This window comes from Lottia gigantea (genome assembly GCF_000327385.1).
Source record: "Lottia gigantea unplaced genomic scaffold LOTGIsca_24, whole genome shotgun sequence".
Lineage (NCBI taxonomy): Eukaryota > Metazoa > Mollusca > Gastropoda > Lottiidae > Lottia > Lottia gigantea.
In genome coordinates this window covers 701,591-720,970 of record NW_008708707.1, presented here as the reverse complement: position 1 = coordinate 720,970, position 19,380 = coordinate 701,591, and the positions used below count along the sequence as shown (strand labels likewise).

The window sequence follows — 19,380 nt, the reverse complement described above, 5'->3', positions numbered from 1 at the left end:
TAATGCACTTATTATAAAAAACTCAGCTATTTCAAGATTTTTTTTTTACTTTTATCATGTTTTTATTTGAAAATAATGTTGAATATCTCTAAATAGAATAAAAATGGCGAGTTGACCCAGGTACGTATTACTTAACACAATTTTTATTCATACAATTTTTACTTAAAGGGATCGTAAAGAGGTTTTCAATTTTTTATATGTGTATAAGGGACACTGATAGAATCGATTTAAATAATTCCAATTTTCAATCAGATGTCTGTGGTTCCTGCAATTCCATTAAAACTAAGTGTTTGATGATGTCACTATTGCAAAGTTTTTTACATATTTATGGCAGCATTTGCAATTAGCTACATAACAAAACACTAAGTCTTAGTGGTATTGCAAGAACCGTCGACATCTGATTGAAAATTAGAACGGTGTAAATTGATGCTATCAGTGTCCCTGATACACATATGAAAATTTTGTTAACAATCCCTTTAATTGAAGTTGGAAAGGTGTATACAGATGCTATCAGAGTCTGATATACATATAAACAGTTTAGCACACATTTCTTAACATGTTAGTAGAATTTCTATTATCATGTGAATTTTGATAAGTGATACAGATAGCTTAAAATGCAGTCTATTAAATAAAGTAAAGCAAAAAAAAATATTAATGTGAGTCAGAAGAAATATAATATTGAAGCTGCCATATTTTATAACTTTAACATAATAGTTAAGTTGACATGCATGTATTATGTATTCAGCCTAGCACAACTAATATACTTATCAACACATAGCCTGTAACGCTTTTTAACTTATAACTCAGTTACTTACAAATACAGACTGCCCTTAAAAATATCTTGGCTCAACAAATTAGGGATCAATTCCTATTAGATGCTGTAAAGTTATACCATGTAATGCATATAACCAAAATTCTTATAAATAAATATATCATAAAGTAATAGCCTGTAATGCTTTTAAACTTATAACAAAAGAAACTTCTTTTCCTATTTCTATAGATGTCTTTTTTTCTATTTATGGCAGTGTCTCAAGAAAAAACGAGTCAAAGTTTTCGATGCAGATAGTTCTGGAGACACAGAGATTTGAAGACTCAAATTTCGATGTGAGACATGAACACTATTACTGATTAACTTAGCTAAAAAGAATTTGTTTCCAAGACTACAAAAATAGCACATTCAAATAATGATTAACAAAATTGACATGCAAGAAAATAACACATATTCCCAAAAAATGCCTAACCCTTTGAACCCTGAATGTAAATGAAATGTAACGTCATATACCCTGAACTCCAAGTAATAAAAGTAAAAGTGTATGACGTTAACGTTGTATGACATCACTTAGTAACAGCTGGCTTACCGTCTGCTCGGGTATATATTGCGTAAGTGTGTGGCCGGTAAACAGACCTCTAGGGTTAAAAGAGTAAAAGGAACAGGGATTAAATCATACCTTGGTCTCAGAAACGAGAATTGTAATTGTACAGTAATAGTGTTCACAGCTTACCATTAGAATTTGTGTATTCAGAATTATCAACAGTTTAACTAGTTGCCATTCTAAGAGACTATTTATTTGAATATTCGTTGATGATGTCATATGTATACAGTAGACTCAATCATCCTGTCTCACTTCGTCTATGCAGAGCTGCGACGGAAGATGTCTTGGAATCAGAGACTATATCAACAAGACGTTCAACTTTCGGATATCCCAAAATTTCAGAGAGAAAAGAAGCTTGTGAGCGAAATAAATAAAAAGTTAAATATCTTGTTTGAAGGAATTATGCGATTTTCATACAATTTTAGTAGTTCTGAAGACTATTTACATATATTCAAGGTCCAAATCAACCCCCAGTAAAGCTGCATGTATTCATTTAAATGTATATGCCTAACAATGTGTTCTTTCAATAAAAAAAATCTACAGACAACTAATCCTCGAAAACAATACCATACATTAGATCAAAGTAAAAATCGCAGACATCAAAAAATCTAAAAAAAACAATAACAGATAAATCATTCAAAAAAATCTCAAAATGCACTGCGCTTTTTCAATTCCAAAACCACTTACATCAAATCCGAGTAAATGATACACACACTGAATCAAATAACACAGCAAACCACACACACATTGAAATAAATTTAAAAGAAATGCCTTAAAATGCAGAATAAAACATTAAAAAAAAGCCAAAAATTGTACTTGTATATTCAATCCAAGAAATCAATTCTCACCTAAAAAAAAAAGTGATGCACATGTGTCTTTATTAAAAACACACACACATGTTTAAGTTTACAACACACATCAAATAAATAATTACAGACCCATAATATATATGTAAGGTCTATATGTATATTGAATCCAATAAAACAAACACAATAATCGAAGTAAACAAGCCACCAGACACACATAGAACACCTAAATATGTACATGTAAAAGAAAACAACACACTCCCCCCCCCCTCCCTAAAAAAATGCCTAAAAGTATACATTCAATTTATGAAAACAACAAACACATAAAATCAAAATAAACGAACACACACACACATATGCATACACATAAGAAGAACTGATAATTTATATAATTATATATATGTCCATTCAATGTATGAATTTCATAGTATGAAAACAACACACACAGAAGTTTCAAGTTAACAATACACACATCAAATCCAAGTAAACAACACACACAAATCGAAGTACACACACACCAAGACAAATACAATAAATAAAAGAAATGACTAAAAATAAAGAATAAAACTTTAAAAAAATGTGCATGTATATTTTTCTTCAATTCCAAACAACACACACATCAAATCAAAGTACACAACACACACCCTCACACACACACCCTCACACACATCAAATAAATAAATATCTTACCTGTGTGGATTCGGACATGTTGTTGAAGGTGTGAGAGTTGTTTAAAACATTTATCACAATAAGAACATTGATGGCGACGTATTCCATTATGTACCAAATCATGCTGACTCAGCTGTTGTTTGCTGCGGAACGGTTTCAAACATGTTGGACAATGGTGAAGTTTGTCTCGTGTTGGTTGTGAAAGTAAATTTTGTTGTTGATTGCCGCCATTACTGTTGTCTGCTGACTGGTTAGGTGTCTGCTGCTGTGGATGGTGTGACGTCGTGGAAACGGGAGGTGCCGGTAATGGTGGTAACTGTGGCAATTCGTTCTCTCCTTCTCCCAAATCCTCCCTGTTAGAAGACATTAACCAATATGTTAAGAATAGTTTAAAATTTTGATAATACGGATCCATTTCGGCAACCATATGTTAAAAATCGGTTAGTATATCCGCAGAATTGTGTAAAACAAGCAGCTAAACTGAGACAAACTCCACCTAACTAACTCTATCCGTCCGAATTTTAAAAAATAAGCAGACTATATAGAAAAAAATCTTTCTATGATAAAACGTTCTTTATTACTAGTAAAAAAAACAGCCTCTATTGAATTGCAGTGTACTTTTTTTTATTCGTTGCAGCTGTTGTGAAAGGCAGAATTGGTATTGGGTTTGAGTTAGGAGGCTCTCTAATCTCGAAGGAAGAATAAAAATGCAACTTTTAATTAAATCATAATAATTCGTGTTTATTTTTACCTCAAATCAAAGATTCAGACGGGGAAAAAAATAATAAAACTTGCTAGCTGTGAATAATTGAATGAAGCCGATCGACGAAGCAAGTTTGAACTTTGACCTCAACCACTCTCTTAATAAATTTGGCAGTCGAGGCCATGAATGCATTTAAACTGAATTGAATGAATGCATACAAAGGTCAAGTTGTTTTTTTAAACAATATTGAAGGTGTAGGCTGTCGATGGAGTGTTTAAGATTTCTGCAATTGAATATACAGTTCGTGTTATTTTTAAATTCGTCTGCTGAAATTGCATCTGCTATCTCAATACAGTCAAAGTCTGCATGCACAATTTTTTGTTAAATTATGTGTTGCTATGCAACAAACGTTGAAAATAAGAATTTGGATCAATAAAAAAACTACTGCTGTTCCATTTCCTATTGAACTCAATTATTATAGAATATGCAACTGCCTTTTTTTTCTACTCAATATTGCTTGAGTTTTGTTCAATTTTTTCTTATTTTCTCTTTTAAGAAAAAATCTTAAGGCCTACCATTAAATATTATAGATAGATCTGTCCTTTTTAACAAAAAATCTTAAGCCCTACCATTAAATATTACAGATAGATCTGTCCTTTTTAACAAAAAATCTTAAGGCCTACCATTAAATATTATAGATAGATCTGTCCTTTTTAACAAAAAATCTTAAGGCCTACCATTAAATATCATAGATAGATCTGTCCTTTTTAACAAAAAATCTTAAGGCCTACCATTAAATATTACAGATAGATCTGTCCTTTTGTAGAAAAAATCTTAAGGCCTACCATTAAATATTATAGATAGATCAGTCCTTTTGTAGAAAAAATCTTAAGGCCTACCATTAAATATTACAGATAGATCTGTCCTTTTGTATAAAAAAATCTTAAGGCCTACCATTAAATATCACAGATAGATCTGTCCTTTTTAACAAAAAATCTTAAGGCCTACCATTAAATATCATAGATAGATCTGTCCTTTTCTACAAAAAATCTTAAGGCCTACCATTAAATATTTTGGACAGACATCAAAGATTTACCCCCTAGTTTGTAAAATCATTCTTTAGCTTATTTGAAGACTACCATGAAAAAAGTTTTAATCCTTTTTTCAAAAACATGTTTTTTTGTGCAAAGTGAAATAAGTTTGGTTAAAATCAAAGTTTTTATATTTGTTTGGAAAGACATTTTTGAATTATTTAAATGTATATCTGCTTGAATAAACCAAAACTAGGTCAAACTGCATAATTACCATTAGTACCTTCCATTTTTAATTAACACTTTTAAAACAAATTCAATTTGATCAAGAAGATACATAGATGTAAATAACATACTTTAGAAATATTTTCAGGTATAATTTACGATGATGTTGTTGATAATGAAGTTTTTGCCCCTTTAAAGCGACATTCCGTTTTTTGGTAAAAAGTTTTCTGTATGAAAAAACGTTGTAAATTATAACTGAAAATATTTCTAAAGTATGCTATATATATCTAGGTATCTTCTTGATCAAACTAAATTAATTTTAAAAGATGTTAAATTCAATTTGGTGTTTGGCTTTATAATGGCTCAATATTATTAGTTAAAATCTTTAAAATACGTAGGAGACATATTTCTCTACAATAAGGCGTTAATTTTACTCCAATCCGTATACTAGTATTCTGACAGCTTCCAAAAAAGCATAACTAACTTTATAACCTTACGCAATATTTTTAAATATTTTTTATGCTAAAAAATAACTGCCGGATTTTGTTCAGTTTCAACTTTCAGATAAGCTTTTGAGCTAAAAAATTTTTCAACCTTCAAAAAAAGCAGAATGTCCCTTTAAGGTGGACAGCCTGCAGCACACGAAGCTTTGGTTTATTGTCGCATCCAAACGTCTAGGCGTTTGATCCTTCTGTCTTGCATCACTGACAGTGGGAAAATGAGCACCCCAGTTGACAGTCTTCTTTTAATCAATATCTGCAGGCTTTTTTTTTCATTTCTCTTTTATTACATTTTTTCTTTTTTTAGAATTTTTAGTAAAATTTAATAAAACTTTATTCGATAAATAATATGACATTTTATTGGAATTAGTTCTTTCATTTTCTATTTATGATTTTTTAAATAATGAATTGACTAGTCTAGACATATATGCACTATTAGTTCATAGCTCTCAAATTCAGTGACTGTGCACTTTAAATATCCCTGGACAGTTGGAAATTGAAAAATTGAGAAGGCTAATGTTGCTCTCCTGGCAAAATTTCCCTCATTGCACACTGCATGGCATTGTCCATTAAGTGACTAACAGTGAGAGGTAAAACTCCATTCATTTCATTTCTCAAATTCAGCCATCTGTATCCCTTTTCATAATTACAATATGATGTCTCCCCCATCGTCTTCAGGCACATAATGAGAAGAAGTGATGGGCAAACTATATATACATTAATGCTTAATGAGGAGGAGGATGAGGGAAAAACGTCGAAACGTTGCATAAAACTTTAACCAGTGATTGTTGTTCCATAAAGCTGTGTCTATATATAATATAGGTAACCTTACAAAAATGTCTCTGTCCTGGCAAAATGTCCCTCATTGCACACTGCACGGTGTTAATAAGCCCAAAAAGGTGCAAAAGAGTATGGGGTAAAACTCCATTCATATTTTTAGCTACAGATGACAAACACAGCCTAGCAAACAACTGAAGTGTACACACGTTCTGTTCAGTTCAGTGCACAGTTCCGCTAGCATTCTGCAACATATCATTGAAATGAAAGGCAGACATTTTTTCCCCCGCAAATATGTCGATATTGTTAGGTGAACACGCGATTCTGAAATTTAAATATGAGAGACTGGTCATTCAGGACTACAAGTGTTTGTATACAAATACAACAAAACCTTCATAAGATATATACTCAAACTGATAATAAAATGTATCATTGGATAACCAATAGTCATAAACTAGCAGTAAATGCATAACTAAGTGACAGTAAGTTACAAAGCTAGGGACTGTATTTTAGTCGCATTATTACTATCACTAGACAAATCACTGCTAAATACTGGTAGTGAAGAGTCTCGCCCAAGAAGACCCAACTAAATCAACCATTCATTACAAAGTCAGAATCCCCTTTAAGGAAACAGCCGAGGTTTGGTACCTTAGTGCTAAAATCAGCTTGAGTAATTGATTATTATCAATGTAAAGTTTGATGGTTGAACGCAAACCAAACAAACAGTAAATTGATATGAAAATGTAACTCGATGCTTTAATTCACTATTTTTTGACACTCCTGTCAAACTACAAATTAAAAAGAATGAAACAACTATTTTGGTTACAAGGAAATGTCTTAAGGTCACTACGATCCTTTCTACCAGCTGATCCTTTGCCGCACCTCTTGGTATTGATCTTTCTTAGATTATCTGTACCCATTTACAGCTGGGTCAACTGGAATAATGAGGATCCTTTCTACCAGCTGGTCCTTGGCCAATCCTCTTGGTATTGATCTTTCTCAGATTATCTGTACCCATTTACAGCTGGGTCAACTGAATAATGAGGATCCTTTCTACCAGCTGGTCCTTGGCCACACCTTTTGGCATTGATCTTTTACAGATTATCTGTACCCATTTACAGCTGGGTCAACTGGAATAATGAGGATCCTTTCTACCAGCTGGTCCTTGGCCAATCCTCTTGGTATTGATCTTTCTCAGATTATCTGTACCCATTTATAGCTGGGTTGACTGGAATGATGAGGAATGATTACTTCTTGAAGGTCAAACAACTTTCACATGCTGACCAAGATTAAAATAAACCACTACTATTTGTTTGATTAAACCTTGCAAATGATGTCAAGGAAAGATTTCATCACTCTTATACACTGTGCTACAGTCCATCCTTATGAGAGTTACAGAAGTTAAAGGATAAGTTGATAATTTGGCAGCAATATCCCTTCAATCAATCAACATAGGATATAAATAATCAAATAATCTAATTCCTTTAGAAACAGGAATTAAAGAACAAGTCAAAAAAAAAAAAGTTTCAAAAAAATCTTGAGTCAATAATTTGATGATGATATCCCTTACAACATTCTAAATAAGATACTATATAATTAGATGAGATAATCCCTTTAAATACAAGATAATTGTAAGACAGTCCATATAAGGCAAAAAGTTTAAAAAATCTGACACCAAAAATCTGATTACAATATCCCTTTAAGCATTCTTATATGATATATATAATTACATGACACCATCCCTTTAATCCCAGGAATTTAGTTCAAAGACAAGTTCCTTACCATCTCTTGGCACTACTTATGATGGATTGATGTTTAAAAATCTTACACCACTAATTTGATGGTATCCCTTTAAGCACTAATTACAAGATACAATCCCTTTAATTGCAGGAATTCAATACAAGTAAAAAAAAAAGTTCCTTACCATCTCTTGGCATTACTGATGATGGATTGAAGATTAAAATTCAGATATTTCATGATTTTTCAACAATTGCTATCCTAATTTCAACGCAGTAGTCACGACGACATCACAAAATTGACACCTGCCATTCGTAGTACAGCAAAAATAACAAGTTCAGTCCTTTTTTTTCCCAATCATTAAAATAACAGAAATTGAAAATATCAGATATATTCGAGAGTTTTTATAAATATCTACGTTCAAGTTGACTTTAATAGTCACATGACAAATCGTTTTGCTCTAAAAAAAGAAACCATAATGAAAAGGCTGAAGTTGTTTTTTTTTTTGAAAAGCGCGAAACAGAATTATTATATTTGTTTTGAAATATGTACTGGTGAGATATTAGGCCTATTTTTAACTTCAGTTGTCATTGCCCTGAGGAAGAGAATAATAGCAATGTCATGACGACCCAATCTCAAAATATGTTAAAAATTCTTCGAAGATCTGCTAAGATCTACCAGTTTTTTTGGTTTATTTCATTAGAAATCATTCAAAAATGATATAAAATTTTTGAAAATCGATAGCACTGTTTCATAAGCTTAGAAATTACAGAATTGCTTTTGTCCTTTAACTTTACCATTAGTATATATTTAAAAAGGTTGCTTTGACCTGCTGGAGGTTTTTTTAATTTTTAAACTAGGTTAATATGAATACAGTGTAGGCTATAGACAGGTTGGTTAAATTAGCCTGCTTGCCTTCTCAATAAACCTTCGATATCAGATATTGAGGGAAGTGCTTGTAACAACAATATATCATTGAAATTTCAAAAGCACAGACAGAGGAGAAAATTCAGAAACACCAATTAGTGTTATATGCAGAAAAAAATGGAGGTGAGAGCCTACATTGGGCAGACTCTCAGGAGCACTGGCACATGCATCAGAATTTTTATCACCTTGTCCAGGATTCAAACCCACAACACCTAAATCGCCTAGCAGACAACAATCCAACTTGCTATTAATTTTGCCTCTAGTTTGTTACATTCATGCTTATTAACTATCAATAATTGCATAATACAAACAGCCTCGTCCAATTCTCCCTTACTGCTTTCAAAATGAAATGATTTAGAGTTTTACACTATAGGGCCTTCTATTCTGTACATTATAAGATATAGTAATTTTCAAGCAATGGTTGATGAAATGAAATTAAATAGAGTTTTACACCCAACCTTACTAGATGTAGTAATTTCTATGCACGTGGTTATGGCATTTTTTTAAGGCCTAAAGCAAATTAAAAATGAAATGAAATGGAATTTTACACCTTTTTAATCGTTAATGAACTTTATCAATTGAGACAAGCTGGCTTGAACCCCCTTTTACACCCTTCGTTGTATTTCTAGATGGTAAATGAACTTTCTTAATATGGACAGGCTGGTTTAAACCCCCTTATAGCTTGCCAGGCAAGGTAACATATGCCCACTGGCAGCTGTCAGAAATGATAAAACAGTATTAAAGCACTAAAGTATGAATTTTCTCATGTCAAAGAAATTTTAATAGTTTGAATTCAATGATATATATATTAACTGCCAGTTATTCATGCTGAGAAATTCCACCAAGTTTTTAAATACAGCCAACAGAGTAAAACGTCAAGTCAGACACAATTATTCAGTGAAAAATTATACGATCATCACGAAAATCGATAGGGATCATCTTCATAATGACATTGACATACAAAATCAAAATCAAAATCAAAAGAATCTGTAAAGAATTGTAGCCTGTAGAGTGAGCATGAACCAAATCTGAACGGACGGATCGACAGGATGATTACAATATACGCCCATCTTATGTGTGGGCGTATAATGAAATGAAATGGAGTTTTACACCCTACGTTGTATTTTTAAATGGTAAATGAACTTTCTTAATATAGGCAAGCTTGTGAAACTTGCCTTACTACTTTAGTATATTAAAAATTGAAATGAAAGGGAATTTTACAAACTACTTTTCTTTCCATCAATATTCTTATAAAATATTTATTGAATTTTTTTTAATACAACAGGCTGGTCCGATTTGCCCTACTACTTTTAACTATTAAAAATGATAGGAAATGGAGTCTTACTCCCTACTATTGTATATAAATATTTCTTTATTTATTTATGATTACCAACTTTTATTTGAAAACTGTTTTTGGATAGACGCAATTTGTAACTGTCACTTGTTTAAATATCCAAATTTCTTAACGATCCAATAACCAATGAAAACAAACCATTTGGCATCAAAACATCAAAATCTGCAATAAAAAAATTCTTGATCATGTGACCAAATAGACATTAAACGCCTTCAAAGAAAGAGAGCAACGTACCGCTGTGTGAAATAAAACAAAGTAATAAAAACGAAAATAATTTTACGCCCAATTTTGGTTTACTCCTTTTAATATAGTATAGTTATATTCATACTATTGAAAAAAAAACAAACAAAAGATCTAAAAATCAACGCTTCGAGCGACTGTGTTACTTTGACTTTCAACACAAACAAATAGTGCAAAAATGACTGTAGGCAATAACGAATGCAAATTTGTCTTTTGTCTAGAATGTTATGAAAGGTTTAAAATCACATAGTTTGTGCATGGTACAATACATCTTCACAATGTCAAGTCATAACGACCTTTGGCGCTTATTCCTAACTGCAATAGCGGCCTTTCATGCATCAGGGAATTCAGCGATTTGATATGACTGTATGCTTGCAAATACAGCCAATCAGAGCCCTTGATAGACTGTAAACATTATGGCTTAGTGTCGAGATCACTGATTGGCTGTATTTGCTGGCATACAATCCAATTGTATCATTGCATTTACAAACATCTGTGATACAAAGTGGCTATTAAAGTCAAGGTATAAGCTGAAGAGTGAAGATGAGACACAAGAAAGGTGGCTATTAGAGTCAAGGTATAAGCTGAAGAGTGAAGATGTGATACAAGAAAGGTGGCTATTAGAGTCAAGGTATAAGCTGAAGAGTGAAGATGTGATACAAGAAAGGTGGCTATTAGAGTCAAGGTATAATCTGAAGAGTGAAGATGTGATACAAGAAAGGTGGCTATTAGAGTCAAGGTATAAGCTGAAGAGTGAAGATGTGATACAAGAAAGGTGGCTATTAGAGTCAAGGTATAAGCTGAAGAGTGAAGATGTGATACAAGAAAGGCGGCTATTAGAGTCAAGGTATAAGCTGAAGAGTGAAGATGTGATACAAGAAAGGCGGCTATTAGAGTCAAGGTATAAGCTGAAGATTGTAATAACTTGACATTGTGAGGATGAGACACAAGAAAGGTGGCTATTAGAGTCAAGGCTGATCACTTGACATTGTGAAGATGGGTGCTATGAAATAGAAGTGAATAAGTAGACAACCCATCTATCAACATCAATACAATGGGACTTTTTATTTTGTGTCGATTTAGAAACTATTTTGACCTTGAGTTGTTTTGTTTCATAGACCTTGCAAACTTGTCTCAAAGTGCAGACAGCAACATAAGCCTTATAGCTTAAAAAAAGAATAAAAGCATCACTACAAAAGAAACCTACTGAGGACAAAGAAAAATATCTTAGAGAGAGGAAAGTACTATTGATTTCTTTCGTTTCATTTTTAAAAAATCTGTGATTCCATAATTTTGACGTCAACAAAAATTCTGCTTAATTGAAATATTTTGTAGTATGAAATCTGCAATCCTAAAAAACAATTCTAATTTCAGCGCAAATTTTTATAAGTGGTAGGGCAGTTGGGATTTAAAACCCACCCCTTCATGGGTTGAGGTGTCATGATATTTCAATGAAAGTGACCTTGACATTTGACGATAATGACATGTTTATCTATATTTGTATGATCTTCCTCATTTATTCTTAATCTCAAACAATAATGTCTTTGAAAAAAATGTCTGTCAAAGCAGTTAGAAATGTTTGTTCGACGCCATTTTCTTTGTTATGTCAAACAAATGGTGGATGTGGATTCTAATTTCAGTCAGTGTGTCATAGTCTGATCTTTCTTTCTTATTCATGTTAACCCAGCGCTATGAATGTGTATAGATACTGTGGGGAAGATCAATGCCAAGGGGTTTGGCCAAGGACAAGTCCATGTTCATCAAACTATAAATGGGTTCTGATAATCCAGGATCACACCAAAATTTGACTAAGGACAAGTTGGTAGACGGGTCCTCATTAACCTAAATTGTTATCCTCATAACAATGGTTGTTTCCTTCTTAATTTCATTTTATTTCCAACACGAGTCTCAACCACAATAGGGACTGGTTGAGCCAAGACCCTTCGTTCCCCATCCAAAATAAAAAAAGTAGGAAAGCATATGTTTAACAAAAACTCCTTGGGGGGAGTGGCCCCCTACCACTTAGGTCAACAAGCCCCAACTTATCTATTTGTTCCACTGATTTCAGAAAGTAGGATGTAAAACTAATTTCTACGACATCTGAAACCCTGAAAACCGTATTCCACTGTCTTTATAGCAGGAAGTAAGTCTAGGGCGTAACTGACTGATGGGATCTGCACATGCAAGTGGGTGCCATAAAAATGCAGCCACAATATCAATGTCAAAGCATCCTTGTAGTCAAAGCTAATTCTTAATTAGCTCAGTATACAGCAACCTTGAGCCTTTATCATTTTACCATTCTAGTATTTCATAAATAAGAAATCTTATACTTCCGTCATGTCAGAACCATTTGACAATAAATCTACCGTGTTAACTAAAGGAAGATTTCATCATGGGGGCAAGTCTGTTACATTTGGTTAATAATATTAAGAAAAATTATACACAATACATGAGTCCAAACCTTAGTGACTTGGCAAGGATTTCATTTACAGTGGGAACCATCTGAGCACCTTGACATGCCTTTGTGGACCCTTTGAGTACCATCCTTTAATCAAAAATCAAAGGATTTAAAAAGCCAAAAAGAAAAAAAAGAGACCACTCACAGCAATAATCCAAACGGTTTCTAAATGAAGGTGGTCTCATCATTATAATCGTCATTATAATTATCATTATTATTATCATCATTATTATCATTATTATCATTATTATTATTATCATTATTATCATCATTATTATTATTATTATCATTATTATCATTATTATTATCATTATTATTATCATTATTATCATTAATATTATTATCATTATTATTATCATTATCATTATTATCATTAATATTATTATCATTATTATTATTATTATTATTATCATTATTATCATTATCATTATTATCATCATTATCATTATTATCATTAACATTATTATTATTATCATTATTATTATCATTATTATTATTATCATTATTATTATTATCATTATTATTATCGCCATTAATATTATCATAATTATTATCATTATTATCATTATTATTATTATTATCATTATTATTATTATCATTATTATTATTATTATCATTATTATCATTATTATTATCATTATTATTATTATTATCATTATTATTATTATTATCATTATTATTATTATTATTATCATTATTATTATTATTATCATTATTATCATTATTATTATCATTATTATTATTATTATCGCCATTAATATTATCATAATTATTATCATAATTTTCATCATTATTTGTATTATGATCATCCTCATAATTTTTATTTTTATTATCTTAATCATTATTATCATAAATAATCATAATTTTACTCATTATTAATATTATTTTTTTCATCATCATTATAGTTATTATTAATATCATTTCATCATTATCATTATTATCATAATTATTATTATCATTGTACCATTTTAAGTGGGTGATTTGAGTGTTGAATATATGTAAATATTCTTCAGAAATGTATGAAAATCCCATAATTCCTTCAAAGATATCTCAAACTAGGAATTTCTTTGCCTAGTTTTTCTATATATGGCATTGTCTGCAGATGACTTGTCTTGTAAACTTTCAAACACAGATAATTCTGGACACACATGGATTTGAAGGCTCTAATTTCGAAGGTGAGCTGTGAACACTATTACTGATTGAATTAGCTAAAAAATTATCCTTTCTGAGACTAAGGTATGATTGGTCAAAAAAATGGCGCATATGTTCCTTTAACATTTTATAATTTTCATCCTCATTATAATTAAAAGTACAATCATTATCATTGTAATATGACAAAAAAATAGATTCAAATTATAATAGCAACGCTTTGTCACATGAAAAGCAAAAACGACTATATATAAAATGTCAATTATTTCAAATAATTGTTGCTTATTTTCCAGAAGCGAAGAAAAAAAAAATTCTTTTTTCAATCATTCTAAAATAATAATAAACCCCAGCTGTCAAGATTCTAGATTATTCGATTTTTGTTTTAAATTCCAGATCTCTATAAAAAAAGAGCAAATGGAATGAAAAAACCAAATTTTGAAAAAAAAGGAATCATAGCAAAATATAAATGAATATTTCGACAGATGTATGAGCTATGCAGACGATCTTTCTGATCAGGGTTCTGAGCTTGTCAGTCTTATCAAACTCTGATTCCTTTCATTTCGTTTTTTTTTTATTAGATTTTATTTTTAATATAGTCACTTCAGTTTGGGTCTAACTACAGTCCTCTGGAACATTCGTCAAATTAACCTTTTGACCCAACTCACTGCTTTAACCAATCAAACTTGTAGCCTCTCCAGAGTTGGCATTTTGTGATGCGTTCTCTATCAGGGTAGGTAAAAAGATTAATGAACATTCCAGAGGGCTGTTGTTGTTTCTTTAAAAACAGAACTACGATTTTTAATTAGGCTACAGCAGGCATAACAACACTTCAACGACAAGATTATCACATTGGTGACAGAATCTAAAATATCAAACCAGTTTGATAATTGTCACTGATTATTTTATCGTCTGCAATCCAATCAGATTCATTTTACTTTCAATCGTTTGATCCGCACGTAATTATCGACATAGTGGAAAAAAACTGACTGAAGATTTATGTCTCCTCGTGTGCGCACAGCTGTTCGGTGAAACTCTTAACAGGACTCTAGTCGACAACAAATATGGCTGACCGAGGCCATTCGTATGCTCCCAGCATAAGAGGACTTGAAGGAACTTACATGGATTTGGAGAATGATGAGGCGACATCTATCAGCGGGTTGGATTGATGCAGTCTTAAGGAATTAAGGTACATAAACATGGCATCATGGCGAAGCATTTGGAAGACTCTGGCTCCACCTGGTTCCTATGGAAACGGGTTACAGCAGACACGACAGTTCCTCTCACCCTCCAGTCCTTTCCTGCAATATAAAAAACAGGATTTCTGATTAATTTGAATTTGCCAGACATTCTAATTGGGATCTTAATACCAGAATGCTCGGCAATGAAATATACACCCACTTTTAACAGCAACTCTCATCATAAATACTTTGGCGTAAAATAATATGGTTATTTTTTTTTATTTTGAACTTTTGATATCCAAAAGGATAGAGTTTACTTCTATCCTTGCAAAATTTCATTGCACACTGCATGGCCCTATCAGAAGCCTCATAAAACTCATTTCAATTTCTGGCTCAGAACATGGAAGCATATGTTATTCAAATGAAATGAAATGAATGAAGTTTTAAAGGGACAGGTGGGTCATTTTTTCGACCCATAATACTTTAGTTTCAGAAAAACTTGAATTTTTTAGCTGAGCTAATCAGTAATAGTGTTCACAGCTCACCGTTGAAATTTCAGCCTTCAAATCCATGTGTGTCCAGAATTATCTGTGTTTGAATGTTAAAATGATGACTCAACTTAAGATACTCTGTGATATATAGAAAAGACATCTATAGAAATAGTGAGTAAAATTGCTAGTTTGAGATAATTTGAAAGGAATTGAGCAAATATCATACATTTCTAGTACTTCTGTATTTACATATATTCAAAATTAAAATCAACCTTCCCCCCCTCTCCGAAATGCTGCATCTGTCCCTTTAAGTCCTACTTTTCTGACGTGACGTCACCCTTCCAACTTCAATGACATCATTATGTTTTTATACATTTTTTGATAGTTCCATACAAGGATATACATGTATTATAAAATAAATAAATAAATAGAATATGAAGAATTAAAAATATTAGCTACTAAATCCGACTAAAACATATAAACCATATGTTCAATACAAGATGGTGCGCATTGCATATAGCCATGTACAGGTGCAGCAACACTTAAATATTATTCATCAGTCAAAAATTATTGAGTTTGTGATAGTAACATCATAATCAATGACAGACACCAAAGACAAGGCAGTCAAAAACATAGGAAATTCAAAAATGGTGGCAATAGAAACTATGTATGGTAATATGAAATAAAAAAGTTAGAAACCTTGTTTGTTAGTTGGTAGATGACAAGCTAACGTCAGCTGCGTTATTGATTTGAGTAAAACACAATTACACACTTATAGTATTGTTAACAAAAATGCGATTAATATCAGTATCAAAAATTACACTTTTCAGTCCTTGTTTACTCACAAGTAGTGTTAATATTGTTATCAAAAATACCACTGTTCAATACTGCTAAACTCACTAGTATTGTTAATACAAATGTTGTTAATCTTAGATCAAAAATTACACTGTCCAGTACTATATTCACTAGTATTGTCAATACAAATGTTGTTAATCTTAGATCAAAAATTACACTGTTCAGTACTATATTCACTAGTATTGTTAATACAAAACTATCAAAAATGCCACTGTTCAGTCCATGCCTACTCACAAGTATTTTTAATATCAGTCCCAAAACCACCACTACTCTCAAGTATTGTTTACATAAATGTTGTTAATTCTAGCATCCAAAATTACATACAGTACTTGTTAACTCACTAGTATTGTTTTAACAAATGTTGTTAATCTAACACTGATCTGTGCTTTACTCACAATTACTGTTAATATCATTATCAAAAATACCACTGTTCAATACTGCTAATCTCACTAGTATTGTTAATACAAATGTTGTTAATCTTAGATACAAAATTACACTGTCCAGTACTATATTCACTAGTATTGTTAATACAAATGTTGTTAATCTTAGATCAAAAATTACACTGTTCCATACTACATTCACTAGTATTGTTAATACAAATGTTGTTAATCTTAGATCAAAAATTACTCTGTTCAGTTCTATATTCACTAGTATTGTTAATACAAATGTTGTTAATCTTAGAAACAAAAATACCACTGTTCAGTACTGCTATACTCACTGGTAATGTTTATACAAATGTTGTTAATAGTAAATTACATTATATTATTAACTGTAATCCATATTAACATAGCAAATGAAGTAGGTCCAAAATAAATAAGTAAAAATAAGCAAAGTAAAGTGTGAAATTAGCTGTATGGTAAATAATAATTGATAATTAATTTGTTGATTAGGCAATAAAAGGGATACCATCATCTATGTATGTCATATGTCAGATAATAAACTTCAATATCTTTCATCTGTATCACTATTTAAAGGGACTAGTGCGCCTTTTTGGGGGGTTGATTTTAATCTTGAATATATGTAATTAGTCTTTAGAAGTTGTAAGGTTGTACTACAGAATCGCATAATTCCAATAAAAAATAATCACTTTTCCTAAATATGTCTTTTTTTTAAATATCACAAAGTATCTTAAATTGACAAGCTGTCATTTTAACATTCAATTGCGGATAATTCTAGACACACATGGATTTGAAGGCTGTGAACACTATTACTGACTAGCTTAGCTAAATAATTCCTCTTAAGTATGATTGGTAATAAATAAATGGCGCACCTGTTCTTTCAAAATCAGAATAGAGCGCCAGTTAAGGAAAGGAAAAATTGAAAAAAAGGGTAACAACTTAAGTTCACAGTTAAGGATTTTTTCTACCAGCAGGTCTGCGACCAAACCTCTTGGCATTGATCTTTCTTGTATTATCCATACCCATTTATAGCTGGGTCGAATTATGAGTGAAAATGACTTATTCAAGGTCATCTGACTTTCTCACGCCGATTGAGATCAGAACCCATAATCACCATAACATAACCATCAGTAATTTAACAAAAATCTAAACATCTTTCAAAGTAGCTCTCTGTATCCCTTTTCAAAATGAAATACTGTTGTTATATCATATGAAAATAAAGGGATCTTGCCATCAAATTTTGTTCTTAAAGGGATTGTCAAGATGTTTTCTAAATTTTTTAAGTGTATCGAAGACACTGATAGAATCAATTTGCATCAACTGAATTTTTAGTCAGACATGTCTGGTATTTTTTATTCAAGAAGAACCCACACATGACTCAGTGTTATGTAACTTAACCTTTTAAAATTTTTGAGGACATTTTCCAAAAAACAAAAAAAAACTAAAATTTCTATTTATTCAAATGTGATAAAGGTTAAACTGTCCCAGCATGACAGAGCTCTTAAAATTGAAAGACAGTTTTAATCATTTCAAATGAAGCCCCTCCCACCATATCAATAAAAATCAAAATGTACTCTGGTACTGAACAGTTAGAGAAAGAAATCAATCTTGAAGGATTAAAATATGACAAGTTTAAAGTTGGAGATAACGTCGCCAATCTTCTGAATATATCGTGCACATATTTATTTGCAGTAAATTCCTCAAAATCAGTTAGTCAGTACACAAACTCTATGGAGTTCACAAGCTTCTGTCTTTCAAAAGGGACAAGGAATCATGTATAATAAAAATTCCCAAAAGTTGGAGGTCAAAGTCCTGTTTTTCTCCTTCTGCTGGTATATAGGGCTGGAGAAAATAGTTCAAGACAAACTTGCCAGATATTTGTTCTGTAATTCCAGATTATCATGGGGTGCCATAATTTATTTTGAAAATTGAACTGCATTGAGCGCTATCAGCTTGTACAGCAAATATTTAGACTACCATACAGATAGCTGAAATTGAGCTTTATCAGCTGGTAAAGCCAATAGGCAATATTTAGATGAATATACATATAGTTGAAATTGAGCTCTATCAGCTGCTAAAGCAAATATTTAGACAACTATACTAATAACCTGAATTAAGCTCTATCAGCTTGTAGAAAATATTAAGACGACTATATCGACAGCTTAAATTGAGCTCTAAACAATTATCTAGATGACTATACTGACAGCTTAAATTGAGCTCTAAACAATTATCTAGATGACTATACTGACAGCTTAAATTGAGCTCGTGAGGCAAATATTTAGAAGACTATATATCTGTAAGCTGAAAACTCTATCAGCTGGTACAGATAATATATAGATGACTATATAAATCTATTTAAAACTATATTTCATATCCTTATATATATTTTTCAATTAAAAAACTCATAAACATGTAGGACTGTATCATTTAACACATTCACACCTACGCAAACACAAACATATTGAATATCCAAATCTGGGCTTAACATGTATTTATTATGTTAAATCAT

General features: G+C 31.4%; 3 protein-coding genes across 3 annotated transcripts; all 3 read right to left on the bottom strand.

Moving 5' to 3' along the window:
• Nucleotides 1-2,825: 2,825 nt before the first annotated feature.
• LOTGIDRAFT_116733 (hypothetical protein) lies at nt 2,826-3,133 on the bottom strand (the record flags this gene model as incomplete). The annotated part of the gene is made up of 2 exons (XM_009055275.1): nt 2,826-3,034; nt 3,097-3,133. Coding segments are annotated over 2 exons (246 nt in total), but the record flags the coding sequence as incomplete, so codon positions are not given.
• A 7,692-nt stretch (nt 3,134-10,825) lies between these two features.
• LOTGIDRAFT_116523 (hypothetical protein) lies at nt 10,826-11,215 on the bottom strand (the record flags this gene model as incomplete). Its single annotated transcript, XM_009055274.1, has 1 exon — nt 10,826-11,215. A coding segment is annotated over one exon (390 nt), but the record flags the coding sequence as incomplete, so codon positions are not given.
• Nucleotides 11,216-12,965: 1,750 nt separating this feature from the next.
• Nucleotides 12,966-15,095, bottom strand: LOTGIDRAFT_160221 (hypothetical protein; the record flags this gene model as incomplete). Its single annotated transcript, XM_009055273.1, has 2 exons — nt 12,966-13,633; nt 15,068-15,095. The coding sequence occupies 2 exons, from the start codon at nt 15,093-15,095 to the stop codon at nt 12,966-12,968; spliced, it is 696 nt and encodes a 231-aa protein (XP_009053521.1).
• Nucleotides 15,096-19,380: the final 4,285 nt, after the last annotated feature.